The sequence below is a fragment of the Lytechinus variegatus genome, chromosome 6, assembly GCF_018143015.1.
Source record: "Lytechinus variegatus isolate NC3 chromosome 6, Lvar_3.0, whole genome shotgun sequence".
In the NCBI taxonomy this organism is placed as follows: domain Eukaryota; kingdom Metazoa; phylum Echinodermata; class Echinoidea; order Temnopleuroida; family Toxopneustidae; genus Lytechinus; species Lytechinus variegatus.
The window spans coordinates 45,903,951-45,923,499 of NC_054745.1; the positions used below are offsets into that span (position 1 = coordinate 45,903,951).

At 35.3% G+C, this 19,549-nt stretch overlaps 1 protein-coding gene across 1 annotated transcript; it reads left to right on the forward strand.

Annotated features, from left to right (window-relative positions):
* Nucleotides 1-5,053: 5,053 nt before the first annotated feature.
* LOC121417531 (transmembrane emp24 domain-containing protein 5-like) lies at nt 5,054-17,629 on the forward strand. The gene is made up of 5 exons (XM_041611256.1): nt 5,054-5,286; nt 11,402-11,499; nt 13,357-13,426; nt 14,526-14,645; nt 17,208-17,629. The coding sequence occupies exons 1-5, from the start codon at nt 5,125-5,127 to the stop codon at nt 17,424-17,426; spliced, it is 669 nt and encodes a 222-aa protein (XP_041467190.1). The 5' UTR covers nt 5,054-5,124; the 3' UTR covers nt 17,427-17,629.
* Nucleotides 17,630-19,549: the final 1,920 nt, after the last annotated feature.

The window sequence follows — 19,549 nt, forward strand, 5'->3', positions numbered from 1 at the left end:
AGGCTTTCTTCACTTATCTTCATCTTTTTTTCTCATCTTCATAGTTGTCTTTGTTTTCCCTCTTTTTTAGTAGGACTGTAGTGTCTTTTTTAGTAGGCCTAGTGTCTTTTTCTTTTCCCCGAACCCTTATAAGAAGCCTATTTCAATAATTATTAAAGGGATGGTCCAGGCTGAAAGTATTTAATCAATAGAGTAGAATTCACGTAGGAAATGCCAAAAATTTCATCAAATAGGATAACAAATAGCAAAGTTATTTTTAAGTTTTGGCAATATTTTGCCATGCCATGAATATTCATTAGGTGGGCTAATGATGTCACATCCCTACTTGTTCTTTTGTATTTTATTATATGAAATTAGGTTATTCAATTTTTTCCCCCAAGAACTACAAAAACTGGATTGGCAACTGATTTAGTGCATTAGATATTTACTGCTGCAACTTATGGATGTGACATCATCAGCCCACCTAATGCATATTCATGACGACTGTTTTCGATATAAATATTTTCAACACAGATCATCCCTTTAAGAGTGGTCACTTGACTCCATAAGGATCAGCCAAGGGGCGGTGCACCGCGGTGGAGCGAAGTTGAAAGTGGGGGCAAAGGGAGAAGATCATCTATCTTAAAATAAAGAATAAAAATGACTTATCTACAGTAATGTAATGCGCCAAAATTTTTGAGGGGACTAGATATGTCGTATCAAATTTCATAAGCTGCGAGCGAGCACAAATTTCGACATTTTTAAAACGAAAATCACATTTTTGGATAGATTTTGATAAATATTCAGATGATTATATCGTATTTTACCCTTCTCGCTTTCCGTTTCATTTTTTCCCTTGGTCGTGAAAAAAAAAATTGGAGGGGGAAAGCCCCCAAGCCTCGGGCACGTAGAATTATTCTTACATTTTTTTTCCTTCATAATATAGCAACATCTGAAATGAGAATATTGTTTTCTTGTTTCAAAGGGCACTCGCTTAAAAAGTGTCCGTATAACAGGTGCATGAAAAGCGGACATATAACACTTTCGTGAGGGGCACTGATACGAGAAATTAAGGGCATCCATTTAAAAAAAACCAGGACACTTGCTAACTGCATAAAACGGGTATGAAAGTAGCACAGAACACGTTCGTGAGGGGCACCTTTCGTGGGTAGGGTACGGGGCACTATATTCGAGAAGGGGCACTTATAAAAAGGCAAGGCCGGGGCACTTGCTCAAACATAAAACTGGTCCTTCTGAGGTGAAAGGGGCATAAAACACATTCGTGAGGGGCATATTTTGTTAAAGATTGGCACCGATACGAGAAATTGCACTTGCTAACACCACATAAAACGTCCTTCAGATAAAGGGGCACGTTCGAGATGGGGCGGGCCGGGTGAGAATTGGCACTAATAATACAGGGCACTTGGACAACTCCTAGACGGGTCTTCCTCAGGTGAAAGGGCACAGTCACGTTCGTGAGGGGGGGGGGGGACAATTGTCTGGCGCATGGGCGGAAATCACAGGGGGGACAGGGGGACGTATCCCCCTACTCAAAATAGTAGGGGGGACACAATATCAAATGTCCCCCTACTATTTGTACATACATAACATAGGCGGATCCAGGGGGAACTATTGGCCGAGCAAAAAAAAGGAAAAAAGGGAAAGAAAGAAAAAAAAGGAAGAGAGAGGAGATAAAAGAAAAGGAGGAAGACGTGTGACTAATTAAAAAAGATAAAATGAGGGGAAGACTCGGAAAATAAAAAGAATCTTTCATGCCACTATATAAAATTTTCGCTCGCGATCTCGGTCGCACTGTTAGGTGATTTACATAACTTGTTCAATATTGAGCTTAAAATATCAAGTTTGGAAGTCAATATTCAAAACATATTTCACCTCGGAAATCAAACTTTCATTAGTTTGTGTGATTTACAAATAGATTTTTATAAAGTGCTCTGTTCAAATGTCAGTTTTATGGTCTAAATATTAACATTATCTGCTCGCGCTACGCGCTCGCAAATTTTGATTTATCGGGTACTTATTATTTTCGTGTATGCCATAAAGTTTTCAAAAATATCCCTTTTCACATGTTTCAGGCCTGATTGTCAAAACGTATCAGCTAGCGCTGCACGCTCGCCTTTGATTGCCAAGTTATGTATGTGGTGTGTGTCAATATTGATCACGCAACAAACTACTTAAAATCCTTTGTTCATGACTGTTTATCACAAATTTTCGGCTCGCAATTTGCACTCACGTTAATTCCGCGCCCGCATTATACAGTTATAAATAAGATATCGATTCAATAATTAAATTGTCCCTTCTGTTTCATCTCGCGCATATCAAGAGGAATAGAAAGATAGTAATCATGTTCCTATGGATTCCCCGGTCCTATGTCAAAACTCAAAGTAATAATTACGAAAAATATCAGCTCTTTATTAAGTGCAATCCATATCCACCTCACCATTTTCCTACAAAGTGCTTGAAATATACTGAACTAAATTTGACCCTTTTTAGTTCGGAATATCATTTTTTTTATGCTCGTGCTTCGCGCTCATTTTGATTTCCATGATAAAAGATGTATTTAGAATGCCTAGATTCTTGGATTAAATCTGAAACACTGCTCGCGCTTTGGGCTGAAAGTATGTATAGCTTGATAAATAGAGTAGAATTCACTAAGCAAACGGCGGAAATTTCATCAAAATCGAATAACAAATAACAAAGTTATCAAATTTTAAAGCTTAGCAATATTTTGTGAAAACGGTCGTCATGAATATTTATTAGGTGGGCTGATGACGTCACATCTCCACTTGTTCTTTTGTATTTTATTACATGAAATTAGGTTTATTCAAATTTTTTCTTCCAAGAACTACAAAAATTGGATTGACAACTGATTTAGTGCATTAGATATTTATTGCTGCAACTTATTTCATTATAAGGGAGACATAATTATTCACACAAGTAACAAATAATGAAAATTATGATTTTGTGTAATAATATGAGAAAACGGAACGTGGAGATGTGACATCATCAGCCCACCTAATGAATATTCATGACAACTTTTTTTTTAAAATATTGCTGAATTTAAACTTCAATAACTTTGTTATTTTTTAATGAAATTTTCGGCATTTTGCTCAGTGAATTCTACTCTATTTATTAAGATATAAATATTTTCAGTCCGGATCATACCTTTAATGTAGATGGATCCCCTTATTACTCATCATTTTCATGATTTACAAAACATGAATACAGTGTCTAAATCTGGATTTTTTTGCGAGCGCAAAATCAATTGTTTAGTTTTCACGATTACAAATATTGATTGAAATTTTCAATTTTTTATGTACTAGAAATGTCAAAAATTTTCAGCTCGCGCTTGGCGCTCGCATTATTTGACTGTTGAAATATTTAAGGTCTTCATGGCTAAGTGCAAGTAGTCCTTTACAGGTAGGGCCTACCTTTTTAATCAGCTCAAAACGTACGAATAAATTTTCTGCTCACGCTTTGCGCTCGCATTATTAATGTAAGGAAGATCCCCAATTACTCATCCTTTTCATTATTTACAAAACATGAATAGAGTGTCTCGTTTTTAGGTCTAAATCTCGAAATTTTCGGCTCGCTCTTCGCGCTTGCATCAACTGTTAAGTTATATACCTATTATGTTTAAGTCACAAAAAGTGCATAGAATTTCCAATCTTTAGGTAAAGTGTAAAAAATTTCAGCTCGCGCATGACGCTCGCATTATTTGTGTGTTGAAATAATAACGTCTTCAATTCTTCATGGCTAATTGCAAGATGTAGGTAGGCCTACCTTTTTGATCAGTTCAAAACGTGTGTCAAAAATTTCCTCTCGCGCTTTGCGTTCATAGTATAGTTGCATAGGCATCCTTTCCAGGATAACAAGCATTGCCTAGCATGTCCCAATTATTATGGAAACTGTACATAACATTCTCAAAAAAAGTTTGCTCGCGCTTCGCGCTCGCATTTTATAAATGATGATTATGATATTAAATGTTTATGTTGATTTATAAGAGTAAAGATAAGAAGTAATTATAAAAACTACCACTTCAAAGAAACAAAAGATCATGTTCGAGCGACCGATCGGGGATATGGCAAAATAATTTCACCCTCCCCCCCCCCCATTGGCGAAGGCTGGATCCGCTCCTGTAGAACGAGATATGGCTTTAATTTTGGGATGATAACCCTTTTTTTGCTTGTCAAATTCATTTTTGTCGAAATGACCTTAAATTTGGGGTGATACTAACCTTGGACAAGTCAAATATTCCAGCCCCATGTCCCCCCTACCTTTTGGGAGAGATTTCCGCCCCTGGTCTGGCGTATAGGGCATGCACTCTTTCAGTGGCTTCAAAAAGTGGGGGGCAATCAGGCACCCCCCCCCCCCCCCAGGATCGCCGCCTCTGGATCAGCCTGCCGCCACTTTTTTCAGTTTCCTTTTATTATGATCGAGAGGAGGCAATTCCTTAATTGTACCCGCTCTCTCCTTTTTCTTTTTAATTCCTCTTACGGCTTTCTTTTCTTTCCTTATTCCTGTAGACGTTTTTATATTCTCGCTTAACTTTATATAATTTCCATTATATGGAATGAAAGTGAAGGGAAGGAAAAAAAAGAAATAAAATCAATAAAAGAATAGGAAAGAAAACAAATAAATGCAAAGAAAAGAAAATGTAAAAGAAAAAAATAAGAGATCCGATGAGAATTAAGAGAAAAAAAAAGAAAAGACAAAAAAGAAAAGACAAAGAAAACAAGACAAAAGAAAAGAAAAAAAAAGGAAAGGAAAAAAGATAGAAAGAAAAGAAAAGGAAAGGAAAGAAAGAAAGAAAATAAACGAAAAAATGAAAGAAAGAACAGAAAAAAATATTAAGGAAATTATATGAAAGAAAACAAATGAATGGACGCTATATAAGATAAGATAGAACAGCATCTTTTATAGAAAAAACAAGTAAGAAAAATTGTTTTAGTGAAAAATACTCATTATGACTCATGCATGCATAACTCTCAGGAAAATGATAATCATATCAACTCTATTTCTTCCTAGCCCCCCGCCATGCCTAGCCTGCGGCGCCCATATCATTTGAGTTCGAGCGTGGAAAGCGATCATTGGTGGGGAGTAGAGCAGTTGAAAGTCTCACGCAAAATGGAGAATTTGCGATTAATTCTGGGATATTTCATTCTATTAATTGTGGCAGAATTGTCATCAGGGATAATGCATGACCTTACAGTAATAGTTCCTCCAGGAAGGAGAGAATGTTTCCATCAAACGATGAATTCCGGCAGCAATTTGGAGTTCGAGTTTCAGGCAAGTTTTACGCTTCGGCCCCATATATTAAATGTTTTGTTAGTGCGATTTCATGATGTGCACGCAACATGACACAGACTCGACTTGGAGAGCGAGGGAGCCTTTGCTGCCGTTGAATTAGGCGTTGAATTATGCCGACCTGCGTGGTGTGCGATCAAGAATCGCGTAGGCCAACCTAGCCAGGAGGCGTTCTGGGGTAAAAATCATAGTACTATTCGTACCTTTTACCTAGTCTTGAGGACGCAATGATGATGATTTTTTTAAATAAGTCATATATTTCTTCATCATTGACGTCTTGACACTCTCTCCATAGAGCCTTCAGCGAACGACCAAAACAAAGATGGATTCCCCCCAAAAATCCATCCTTTTAAACCGAATTAAAGAGCATTCATTTAATTTTATTAATTCTTACACCTTCCTACGCCTAATGCGTAGGAAGGTTTTAAATATTACTATTTAAAAATGTAAAAAAATGAAGATTTCTTACCTAACTGATGCCGCGTAGACCCCTCGTTCCACATGTAAACAACGGAAATACAATAGCGTCGACCCTTGAACCGCTTATGTATGACGTACTTCCGGAAAGCAATGCCGTCTTAACGGACAATTTAGAGATAAAAAATCTTATTTAACAAATATAAAAATTTATTTTGTGATCATAAATAATTCATATCAATATATATAAATTATTTATGATCACAAAATAAATTTTTATATTTGTTAAATAAGATTTTTTATCTCTAAATTGTCCGTTAAGACGGCATTGCTTTCCGGAAGTACGTCATACATAAGCGGTTCAAGGGTCGACGCTATTGTATTTCCGTTGTTTACATGTGGAACGAGGGGTCTACGCGGCATCAGTTAGGTAAGAAATCTTCATTTTTTTACATTTTTAAATAGTAATATTTAAAACCTTCCTACGCATTAGGCGTAGGAAGGTGTAAGAATTAATAAAATTAAATGAATGCTCTTTAATTCGGTTTAAAAGGATGGATTTTTGGGGGGAATCCATCTTTGTTTTGGTCGTTCGCTGAAGGCTCTATGGAGAGAGTGTCAAGACGTCAATGATGAAGAAATATATGACTTATTTAAAAAAATCATCATCATTGCGTCCTCAAGACTACCTTTTACCACGAATAGTACTATGATTTTTACCCCAGAACGCCTCCTGGCTAGGCCAACCCGTCGCCGTTGGTATAACGTCAAGAGTTTAATTATTCAATTAAATAAGTCAGTCTCAATTATGAATTATAAAGCCCGAGTCGATTCGATTAGATTTTTGTGTAAACCCTCTATCATGTGTATTGGTGGAAAATAATATGGCAAGACAATCGTAGTTTTTCAATCTCTATTTTTAATTAAGAAAAAAATAATTTAAAGAATCTAATTTACTTAAGAACCAAGTTATATGATGAATAGCTGTATTGGAACCAACGTTCTCGCCAGGTTCACTCTGACGGTTGTCGGCGCGAAGCGACGAAAGCCGCGCAGGGGCCTCGGTGCGTGCGAAGCACGCACGGGGGGAGGGTTCGGGAGGGGGGTGTCCCCCCTCCCGCGCGAAAGCGCGGTAGCTATCGAAAATATCAATATCGACGAGCTTAGATTGCTGCTAAATGCACCACATTTTATGTCTGTTTAATGCTTCTCCGGCCACACAGCCGTAACAGTTGCGCGAATTGCGATTGAAGCAGAAAGGCAATTACCGGTACTGATATCTTAAAAAGGTGAAAGGAAATGTCAATCTCATTTTATACTTACAGTTAATTGATTTATTCACATTGATGGCATCGATAAATTAAGTCCATTATTTCAATGTTTAGATCGCTTCATCATTGTAAAAGTGCGATTAATTTTGTGAATGCGTGTTGCTTATTATGTCAATGACCGACTAAATCTACGGACCGCATGCATGAGTAGCCCTTTGAGCTTGCACCGCGTCACGCCCTTACGAAATCCAAAGATTGTTCCAACTTTATTTGGATGCCTCGGAAGATTCCAAATAATGGACATCGGTATTCATGAGACGGGGTCCCCAATTAACTAATATAATTTGCATGAATGTTTGTTTTTTTTATTCAGATACTCACTGAAACTAACTCTCATAAGATTTCTGTTGATGATGTTTACTCTTATAATCTTTTATCAAGATTCTTTTATCACTGTCAATTATTGTTGTGTTTGTTCGTTACTCACCTATAAAATAATGAATGTGCTCATCAAGAGCGTGAGGAATATTTTTAGTCATTCATAAAACTTTAATATTACGATTTTGTTATCAATTGCGATTTATAATGTTTTGAAAGTATAGGTTAATTGATAGGAAAAATATTTTTAGGTAATACAATATGTAGGCCTACAAATACAGCGTATGTGAAAGAGAGGGGAAGAGGGGGGGGGGGGGTTGTAGATGTTCGACGGGAGAGAGCGATAGGGGAGGGGTCGTGGCGTGGACAATGACAAGAGGATGTTGAGATCGTGTGTGTGGGATTGGTGAAGAAGTCAATATTCAAAGCGAATATATTTTTTTAGAATTCTACTGATGATGATGGCTGAATAATCTTTCTTTACATGTATATTTTGGTGATTTTAAATTCTACAAATATTTTCTTGCATCATGAGTGGGAAGATCGAGGTACGTGATTCAATAAATTGCATCACAATATCACTTTAGGTGTAGTTTTAAATTTACAGAAATTCACGTTTTAACAGTATTAAAATAAAAAGATTTCCTTAATTGTATAGCACTCAGCAGCGTATAAAACGGGCCAACATTGAATTAATCCCAAAATACATCATCATGAATGCTCAAGAAACCTCGATATCTAAGCAATATTCCTTCAAAGTCAAATAAGCTTTGTCTCGCCTTTGCGTATTTGATCTGACGGTATTTTCCACTCCCCCCCCCCCCCCCCCACACTCCCATAGATCTAGAATGAAAACCCCAGACAACACAAGTATCAGATTTCTGATGACCATGTGCATGGTTCTCGATCAAGATTGCGCAATTTGTACTTTTCCGTAAACAAAATGGATGGGAGGAGGGTTCGTGAAAGGGGCTAGTCTACGTTTTCAGTCGGTTCTAAAATGTCAAACTACCAAAATGCATATTCTTCAGTAAACTATACATGTATTTGAAATAAGGAATAGTTGGATGAAACTAAAAACGTTTGCATTAATTATGACTGGAAAATGTCCATAACTGAATTTTAACCACGACTGGTACTTTTATTAATCATATCGTGCTATCATTGATTTCTTGCCAATAAGGCAAGCCTCCAATTTAAGACTAGCAAACAAACTTCTTTATTAGTACTCTTCCAAAAGAATGAGGAAAGCTGGAACGTTATTTTCTCAATATGGAAGAGATAAACAACTCGGAGGGGGGGGGGTAACTCTGAAATAAAGTGTAAACAAGGATATGAAATTAAAAAATATATAGCATGTGATGTAAAGAAAACAGATTTAAAGAAATAAGATCAAAAGTGGCAAAATATGTCATGCTAAATATATTATTCAATTATATAGTATCCTGTTCCAAACTCTATTAATAAAAGAAGTACAACTTGTTAGAACAGAAAAATAGTAGAGGAATATTCATGAAGAATATTTGAGGTCACGAAATCAGCTGGTTCGCACTCAAACAACAGGTTAAAAGGTCACACACGGTGGCACACATTCCAGGGGGGGATCGGGGAAACCCGTTCAAGCACAATGATTGGCTCAAGCCCAAGATAATGAATACTAATTAGATCATGTGCCATCGCTTTTGGGGCGTCTCGTTCACATTCCAACTCATTTCATGAATATCATTCACTCGCAGTAATTAGGCTAACGACGTTGTAAAGCTAACTGTATAAAAGCACAATGCCGATAGAAAACATAACATCAGTGAAATTGAAAAATTCATCCAACGATATTCAAATTATACTAGCAACTCATTGTGGGCGTAAACAACGAAATACATATCCTCTAAAACGTTCACACAATCCGTACTTAAAATGAATATCTGTGAATGAATTGTCAATCCTCTTATTTTTTTAATGTGTGTACTTCTATCGAAATCTACTGAATCACGTAACCCTCCCGACCCAAGGTGGATTTATCAATCGCCATAAAGACTATGCAGCCACAATGATCAATCACAGTAGACACATCCGGAAATGAATATTAATTTCATTCGCTCCGAACATTGACTTCTTTTCGCCAATCCCCTCCGACCCCCATCATAAAGTCACAAACATCCCATAATTTTCATCTACATTGCCCACGACCACCCCTCCCCCCTTTATTCTCCTTCAAACAAATCAATTTTTCAAATAATATTTTATTTTAGATCGTAGTTAAGCAATTGTGCAACAAATTCATAAAGCATTCACCGTGATGATTAAAAACATTTCTCAGGACCGTGACAGGTGCGCTCATTATTCAATTGGCAGGCCATTAGCAATAAAGAACAATACAAATGAAAAATACACTGTATATACGTATAATTCACATTAAAAAGATGAGTTGTAATGATAACAAATGTGAATGATATTAATAAAGATAATTACTTATGAAATTCATTGAATATCTGAAAAAAAAACATTCAAACTGAATTAGTTTTGGATCCCATCTAATTCTGGAAGACTCGGATCCCCAGATCAAGGATTTTGATGCCATGTGCGATTTGTTTCCTGAATGTGGTCGTTGCGAGCGCTCGTGCGGTGATACAGAACTTGGTAGACACACCGTCGCGAAATTAATCAACACTTTCAAAAGATCGATGTAGAGATCAAGACTTTGGAAATTATGGAGTAAAATCGGAATATAAATGTGAATGAATAAATCATTATGCTGTAAGTAAATGAGTTGGACATTATGTCAATCCATTCCTTTGGCTTTGTCATTATCAACGTGATCTTTGAATAATTTTCTCAATTCGCTCGATCTACGGGAGTGTCATCAGAAAAGCATTCAATGAATTCATGTAGTCGATGTAGCCCCGATGTAGCAAAGGCTGGGACGAGATAAAATTAAAATCCGATCGAATTTTGATATTATTTTTGACACTTTACTTTTGAAAAAGAGAAGTGATAATATCAACTGAAAACTGAAATTCGTAATAATCTAATATTAATAATTACATTGCCTAACCCAGTAACCTATACGGTACCCCTCTCAACTCACTTTATTTTTTAGCGTATTTACCATTTTAAAGACGTAAATAATGTGAGCAATGCGATACGCAAGCGAGGTAAGCATCTTCGCGCTTCCCACAAAAGAGATTGGGCCTCGAGTCGAGGTCGTATCGTATAGTGTAGCGTAGTGACTAGTGAGTGAGTCAAAGAAATCCCGGGAAGAAATCTTGGACGAAATAATCGTCAAGTTTATTTTAGGATCTGAAAAGCAGATTAATATATTCATTTTTTTGTAGAGATCTAGGCCTGTTTTACAGTTGTCGGCCACGGTTGTCGGGGAAGTTCACGGTTGTCGGATTTCCCCTGAAAATTTTCAGGGTTGTCGGCGCCCGACAACCGTGACGCGTGGTAGCGAGAACGCTGATTGGAACCTGACACTGCAGTGTCAAAAAATCAAGCATTTGTCCCAATGAAAAAGAGAAAATCAGCCAAACATTGCCAACCTTATTTCACCACACAGGGAGGTGTAGCAGCTAGTTTATATAATTACGTTCATAGAATGAGTGGATCTCGTGTAGATCCCTCGATCCACATGTACACAACACAAACACAATTTGGTCGACTCATTAACCGTTTATGTATGACGTACATCTGGATAGCTATGCCATTTTGAAGAACAATTTATGATGAAAATTATTATTACAGAAACATTAAAATTTAATAGGCCCCTATGTGATTATAAATAATAAGTATAATACTATTAATCATTTATAATCACATATTGAATTTTAGTATTTGTGAAATAATGACATCTTTAACTTTGTTATTATTTGTCTCATGTCTCTCAAATTTTGACCATACTGTTTCACTTCTTCTGCTCTTCTCATTTATAAGTAAGGTGGGATTCCCTTCACTTCTTAATCAAGTCAGCCTTTTTTGTTTATGTTTTTTGAGAGAACTACCTAAATTAAATTATCTGTGATTTTTTATTTCAGGTATTGGAAGGAGGAGATTTAGACATTAATTTTATTTTACGTTCACCAACGAACAAAGCTTTAGCAACAGAAGCAAGAAAACAAGATGGAATTTATTCGTGAGTAATGATGTCATTAGCCCGTATTCTGAAGTTCCGGTTTACATAGACCATGGTCTAACTCTGTGCTAAAATCATGGCAAGCCAAAAGTCTCAAAATTTTTATTAAGTTGTATGTTTTTTATGTTTACTGTGCTCTTTCCTGATTTATCGATGGTGAAGACAATCATCCATTTATACTTCCTAGACAATTATGAATGATTTGAGTGCCAATGAGCTGAAAAATGATATCTCTACCGTTAGTGATTTATGTAACAGTTGGCTATCCAAACATAAACCACAACTTTAAACCCGAGTTTAAGTTAAACCCGACTTCAGAATACAGGCCATTGTATTAAGGAGTATTGAAAGGGGAAGTCTACCCCAACAAATTGATGAAAATTAGCTATTTGCAAATGATATTTCCTTCAATTAATTGGATAGTAACTCAATGGTTTAATTTCCTTCAAGAAATTGATCCACTAAAATCCACAGAAATTGTTCTGCAGTCTGCACTCAACGCAGCTTAGGTCATTAGGTACCTGGCAGGAATAAGATTATTGTTATTACATGTAGTAGTAGTAGTAGGGGAAGGCAGGGTAAGTTGAGCATAGGGGCAAGTTGAGCCACTACCCTCAGGCCAATAATGAATGAGTCAGGCATTGTGCTGGTGTCATGTATTGATGACCAATTACATAACACTTAACCCCACCACATTGTTTTCAACTTTGAACTAAAAGCCATTTTTAGAGGAAAAAAAAAATTTCAGCCAAAAAAGTAATAGATATTAAAGGTCTTTTTACCCGCACACGTCTTTGTTAGTCTAGGTATGGATTCTCATTCTTGTCAGAGTCTTTTACGTGATGGATGCATAAGAAATGTGTGGATGTGAAAATATTACATAAAGTTAGGACTGTGTATATTTGAGCAATAAGCAGGCAGAAAGGAGCAAGTTCACATGACAGTTCTTTTACTTTTAGAGGATGTTAGTATTAATAGAGAATGATCAAGTGGAAATACTTTAATTAAAAAATTTACATGCTAGTTCTTCCCGCATACATTTTGTACATAGTATTTGTGGCTCAACTTTTATACCCAAGAAGGTGGCACAACTTACCCTGAAGAGGCAAGTTGAGCATTTTGACAGTTTTTTTTTTTCAAAGGTCACAATGACTTTCAGTGTTGGGATAGAAATATACATATTTAGGTGAAAAGATTTCCCAAGAATCAAATATAATGGCTTTAGTGTAGGTACTTATTTCTACAATTATTAGTCATGTCGATTCTAACATGCAAAATGTGTCACAACTTGCCCTGCCGTCCCCTACTTAATAGTAGTAGAAGTAGTAGTAGTAGTAGTAGTAGTAGTAGTAGTAGTAGTAGTACATGTAGTAGTAGTAGTAGTACATGTACATGTAGTATAAGTAGTAGTAGTAGTAGTAGTAGTAGTAGTAGTAGTAGTAGTAGTAGTAGTAGTAGTAGTAGTAGTAGTAGTAGTAGTAGTAGTAGTAGTAGTAGTAGTAGTAGTAGTAGTAGTAGTAGTAGTAGTAGTAGTAGAAGTAGCAGCAGCAGCAGCAGCAGCAGTAGTAGTAATAGTAGTAGTAGTAGTAGTAGTAGTAGTAGTAGTAGTAGTAGTAGTAGTAGTAGTAGTAGTAGTAGTAGTAGTAGTAGTAGTATTTAAAGTAGTATGTAATAAGGCACAAATACAATGTAATTTGTAATAATTCCTTTTTGGACTGTAAAATGCTTTTGTGCTGTAAAAGGCTTGCTGTGCATTAAAGCCAGGGTGATAAATTCAAGTCCCTTTTGATATACATAGTGGCATTGATACATGTATGCACTAAACAAGAACTGGATCTTATCATTCCTTTTTTTCAGATTTAATTTACAAGAGACAGGGGACTACCTCATGTGTTTTGATAATTCCTTCAGTCGAATGTCAGAAAAGGTTTGTCATTCTTTTCTTCTTATCTGACCTACTACATGTATGTCAAGTTAGTCTCATGAATAACAAAACTTTAAAGGGATAAAAATACAAAGAATGCCAGAGATACAAATTTTAGAAGTTATGATATTGACATGTGAGATTAGTTCAACTGCTCCCTAGATGATGAACTACATGTATTCTGCTTTATGATATTGCCAGAATATTTCAGCTTGCTCCTAATAATCTGAACATGTTGCCTATGCCATGTCAATGTAAATCAGGGCTGACAGGTTTTATCTAAATTTAACTTTTAAGATAGCAATTTTGTAAAACTGCATCATTTATGATAATTTCTTAGGATTTTGTTTGAACTTGTTTGGTTAAGATTTGTATTACATGGTACAACCTATAGGTTGATTTCTCAATGCATCGCTCCATGCATTAATTAATCTTGTTTGACTTCTGTCAATATTGATGAATCAGAGCTGTGTAAACATCATCAGCTGCTGATTTCACACGTGGCATAAAAGAATTCTCATATGAGATACCTTTGCTATGAAAAGATCTACTAAAATGATTTAAAATAATGTATAGAGCTTTGAAACTATGTATGTGAAACGATAGATATTAAAATGATTTAAAATAATGTATAGAGCTTTGAAACTATGTATGTGAAACGATAGATATTAAAATGATTTAAAATAATGCATAGAGCTTTGAAACTGATAGAAATGGATATAGTTACAAATCATAGCCAGGGATTACTCTGAATTGATCTTACTGTCATGAAACCTTCAGTGATCTCTGGTGTAATAACAAAGAAAAGTGTTTGAGAGAAAATATACATTTCATCTTTGATTTACATGGTATTTTTTATGAGGCAACTGTAGCCTTTAAAAAAATTACTTCATGAAAATATATTATTTATCATCATCATCATCTTAATCATCACCACCATCTTCAGCATCATCAGCAGTGGCATCTTGATGATCATCATCGTCTTCATAAACATCATCATCATTGTCAACATCATCACCATCATAATTATCATCATCTCATCTTATCTTGTAATCATACCCTATCATTATTTGAGTGTATAAATTCTTTTTATCCTTCACAGATTGTTTATTTTGACTTAGCATTAGACTATGAGGATGAAGGAGAATCTGATGTTCCTAAATGGATGGATGCGGTTGCTAATAGAAACGAAGAGGTAGAGATTACCATGGAGGAGATTCAAGTAAGATATCAGGCATAAAAAATAACATTATTTTTAATTTCCAGAATACTTCATCTTTTGCAGTGCTGTTAATATAAAGTGTACAATAATTCTTCTAGACACAGCTTTTAGTGCTTCATTTTGGTATGAATAATTTACCTGTTCTATTAATTGCACAAAATCTGAAAATTCTCCATATTCCAATACAGTCCGACCTATCTTATCCGGACACGTTGGGACCAGCACCAATCCGGATAAGGGATTTATCCGGATCTGGGAGACCCAATATTAAATACACGCAGCTGCGGCCTCGATCCCCACAACGGCGGTAGCTACAGTACACGTTATCTATTGTAGTGGCCGTACAGACAGTGCCGGTATTCACTGCAGTGTCAGTGCAAATTATAGGCGGTATTTTAACGGAAATGAAATCGAACGATGGCCAAAACTTTTGGATAATTTACCTGCTAAAATGATTGAGGTATAAATCGAGCATACCTCGAAAGAAAGAGAATGAATGACTCGATGAAAGTAAGTTTCACAATTAGATCATCACGGCGGCTATCACAGCTTCGCAATGTCAGCCATTGTTAAACTGACTGTAGGCTCAAACATGATAGATGGTGCTGTCCATATTGAGGCCTAGCGTTAGCTAGCGAGACATGCGTTGTTTTTCCCGGGAAAACAAAAAGAGAACGTGATGAAATGTTTGTACTGCGCCCCGATTTACTGGAAAATTATCCTGCCTTTCGGTGATTTGGGTGAGATATTTTCATGAAAAATAATGTTGTTTTAGGTAGACTATATTGTAAAATATATGTAATCAAAGTGAGTTTGTGTATAGGATTGAGTTTAGATTGCAATCTCATCTCCTCACGTACTAATTGAAAAAAAAATAATAATCTCGGCAAGTGTGCGTCCGGATAATAGAGAGATCCGGATAAGGGGAGGCCGGATAAGAGAGGTCGGACTGTATTTGTACTGTACATACATAAATAATGATCATAAAAGTTAGTAATTACCTGTACATTTTATGATTTTTCTACAATACATCTCTAACTGCCATGGAATTATGCTGGTATCCAAGGTTATTATGAATTTGTCACTATGCGTTAAGTCAATCTTCCATAGTCAGTTAACCTAATTCAATAAGAACTATTTTCTGAAGTTGAATTTAACAGACCATGGTCTTTACTCCATGCTAAAACTATGGGAAACCTCATTTTATTGTTTACATTGTTGTGTTTCTGTTTGCTGTGCTTTTTCATCTACCTTAATAGTGCATGAAAGAGGGTTATTCCCAAGCAGTTATGTGAATGAATTTAGTGTTAAATGAGCTGTTAAATTGATCATGTATTGTTAGAGATGTTTGTCACAGTTGGCTTTCCACACACACCACAGCCTTAGACCAGAATTTTAGGGGTGCTCCAGGCTGATAATAAAGAGTAAAAGTCACTGAGCAGAATGCTGAAATTTGATAAAAAAATAACAATGTTAATAAAGTTGCATCGATGATTACCTTACACATTAAATCAGTTTTCAATCCTATTTTTTTGGTGGACAAAGTTTGAATAAATAGAATTTCATATTATAAAATACAAAAGAATAAGTGGGTATATGACATCAGCTTGAACCTCATTGCATATTCTTGAATATGTGCATACAGCTACATGTAACTTTTTACCAAAATAATGCAAAACTTCAAGATGTCATAAACTTAAAATTCATTCTTTGTCTGAATTAATGAAATTTTCAGTTATTTCTTTGTCAGATATTTATAGTTCAAATCATATTACTTTCTGGAAATTTCTCCCAGGTTTCAGAGTTCCAGAATATGGAATATTCAAATTCTTAGACCTGGGGGATATTTGCTACCAAATTTGCCTTGATACAAATGAGTGATATCTTTTAAGGGGATGTCTGTACATATGTGGTAGCTCCTTTTGCATTTGGTTTTTATCCTAATTGTACAAAGAGTCATTTTGACAAAGAAAAACAGATAAACATTGGACTGAATATGAGAGGGTTAAGCAAGAAAGGAAAGGTTGCATTTGATGAGAAGGAAAGAAGATGATACCATATCTAGTGTGTGTGATGCCATTCCTGGCTTAGGAAAAGGTTTATTTAGGTAAAGCTTTATTAGGTAAAGTGGAGGTGCCGTGGCCGAGTGGTCTAAAGCGCCTGGCTTTACATGTAAAGTCCAGGGTTCGATCCCGGCACCTATGCCCGTGAGCAAGGCATTTAATCTACAATGCTCTTTTATCATGCTTTCAAATATAGAATGGAAATGCTATATGCATTATTGGTTAATAGGTGTGCACTTGTTAAAAAAAAGCTTATCAATCATTTGCACTTCCGAAAATGCAATGATACAATAAAATCTTTGTTTTAACATGCATATTGGCAACTTCAATTGAATTTTCATCTTTGGTTCATTTAAACGATACTATATCCATATTGTTTGAAAACCATATTTGAGAAATATAGCTGTTGCCAATTTAAGGGTAGAAAGAAGGATTTTAAAGATATGTGAGTTAAACAACCTGCATGGTATAAAATTATATATTTTTTTATTTTTTGCAGACATCATTAGATATTGTGAGCGACAACCTACGTAAGTCGCAGACTCACCAACGACAATGGCGCAACATAGAGTTCCGGGACCGTTATCTAACAGAACGTAACTTTGAACGTGTGAATTTCTGGTCAGCTGTCAACACCATAGTTATGTTGGTAACATTAATCATACAGGTCGTTATGATTAGGAGTTTGTTTGCTAATAATACCAAAGTGAGAACATGATTGGTATTGTATGCTCAAATTAAGTAGAGAATATAAGCTCTGTTCATACGTTTATATTTTTTGAGTGATATGTTAGATGCAGATTTTTATTTCATAAGATTAAATCGTGTATGGACATACGCAGTATTGATTTGTATAGTTCATTTGGTTTTGCTAATAAGTAAAACTTACTTTTATTATTATTGATAATTATTTTTATTATTTTATTATAACTAATATTTATTTTCAATGCTATTATTATTCTTATTATTACAAGTAGTAGTAGTAGTAGTAGTAGTAGTAGCAGTATCATGTTATTTTTTATATTATTTCAATATTTTTATCATAATTATTGCTGTATTGATAATTAAACTATTTTCATTATTATGATTATCATGTTTAGCGACAATGGTCCTAACTATGATCATATCAGGTTTAGCAATCAGATATATCAGATATACACATAGTATTAGAATGCTATTAGACCAGTTAGTTGTTGTCAGTCAGTACCAAACAGATTACTGACCTGCGATCAATGTAATATTACATCCACCCTCCCAGCAATATGTCCCATTGGGAGATATACATGTACAGATGTACTACAGACTTTACAAGATTTTTTAACGTTCAGGTATAGGGAGTAGTATTCTGAAAATTGTCCTATTCTTCTATTATCTTGCTATTATTAGATTAAATCAGTATTGTGAAATTATCTTTCTCTTTAAAGACTGCCCAAATTTTATCTCTATTTTTCTCTTACGCTCTTTAAATGTTTTGCCTAGATCAATTTATAGAGGCATCTCTTTTAAAATGCCCATGCATTATTGAGAAGTAGCAAAATATACATTACTCCCTTTATACACTTATGCTGACATCTAAAAGAAAAGAGAATTCATCACTTTACATTTAATCATAAATGGCTGAAAAATCTTACATGTACATTTTGAAGTGTCTCCTCAAATAAAATACTTCTTACAGAATCAAGTAAGGAATATATCACAGTGACAAACATACTTCTGTAAATTTTGTTTGAATTTCTGATAAGTTAAGAAAAAAAAAAGATTCACAATTTTCAGAATATCTATGTACAGTATCTCAAGATATGTGAATGGACAGAATCAATCGTTGTGCCATTTTGCAGCTCAAGGCATGAAGCTCGCACATGTACAAGTGTAAGAAAGATACTAGATATTAAAGAGAATACAGATTTTGCACAGAAGTTAAAACAGAATTTGAGAGAAAATTTTCAGAATATGGCCCCTCTAACAGTAATGGATTGTAGAGTTAATTTGTGTGAGTTATTATACATTGACCATTGCAATTATTCAGAGAAATCAATTTGACAAACTACCCTCTACTACTGGGGCAATTCAGACTTTATACTGAATAATATGCTTGTGTGGTAGTGTTGTAATTGATTATTTTATTGTATTTTTAAAACCAAATAGTGCCTTATATTATGTTCATTATGACATTCATACATGTATGAATGAATATATCTCAAATCATTGCAATTGGATTGTATTAATGCTTTATGTTTTGTTTAGATGAATATGACTTCAACCTAATACCTGTTATAACTGTTTGATGAAAAACTCAGTGCCTTTTCTGGCTAATTTTCAGCATGTAGGCCTATACAAATCAATGGTGAATGATGCTGAATTGGATTCCTGCTAAGATACATGATAACGGAGATTGTATTAGATTCAAAGACACTATAAGGCGGAGACGGGGCACTTTGGTGATTTTTTTGACGCGCTTTATTTCATTCATGGGGAAGGGCATTGAACTTGCTTTATTGGCATGCAGGTTGTGTATAAACCGCATCTATAGGGAAAATGATAGAAGGTATGAGGGAGAGGGCACAGGGGCCGCTTATTTGGAAATCTCTGAGATAGACATGTACATGTATGCATTTTAACTTTGTTAGCGTTTTTAAAGAAAAATGACGATATGTACATGTATACTTAACGAACCCTGTCGGGCGCTCTTCCCAAGCGTTTCATCCACTGTCAGTCTTTCCCTTGTAGTTTCTTTGTTATTAACAGTGCTATTAAGAGTATCATTGATTCTGGAGTCATGTGTGTTTGGTCATTCAGGACTCCGTAACACAACGATTAGCTATCAATTGCTAAATGAACTGA

Bases quoted from the DNA above. Each gene is read 5' to 3' on its own strand.
- LOC121417531 (XM_041611256.1), top strand. From the start codon at position 5,125: ATGGAGAATTTGCGATTAATTCTGGGATATTTCATTCTATTAATTGTG. The intron at 5,287-11,401 runs GCAAGTTTTACG...TTTTTATTTCAG, and splicing joins ATTTGGAGTTCGAGTTTCAG to GTATTGGAAGGAGGAGATTT. The intron at 11,500-13,356 runs GTGAGTAATGAT...CCTTTTTTTCAG, and splicing joins AAACAAGATGGAATTTATTC to ATTTAATTTACAAGAGACAG.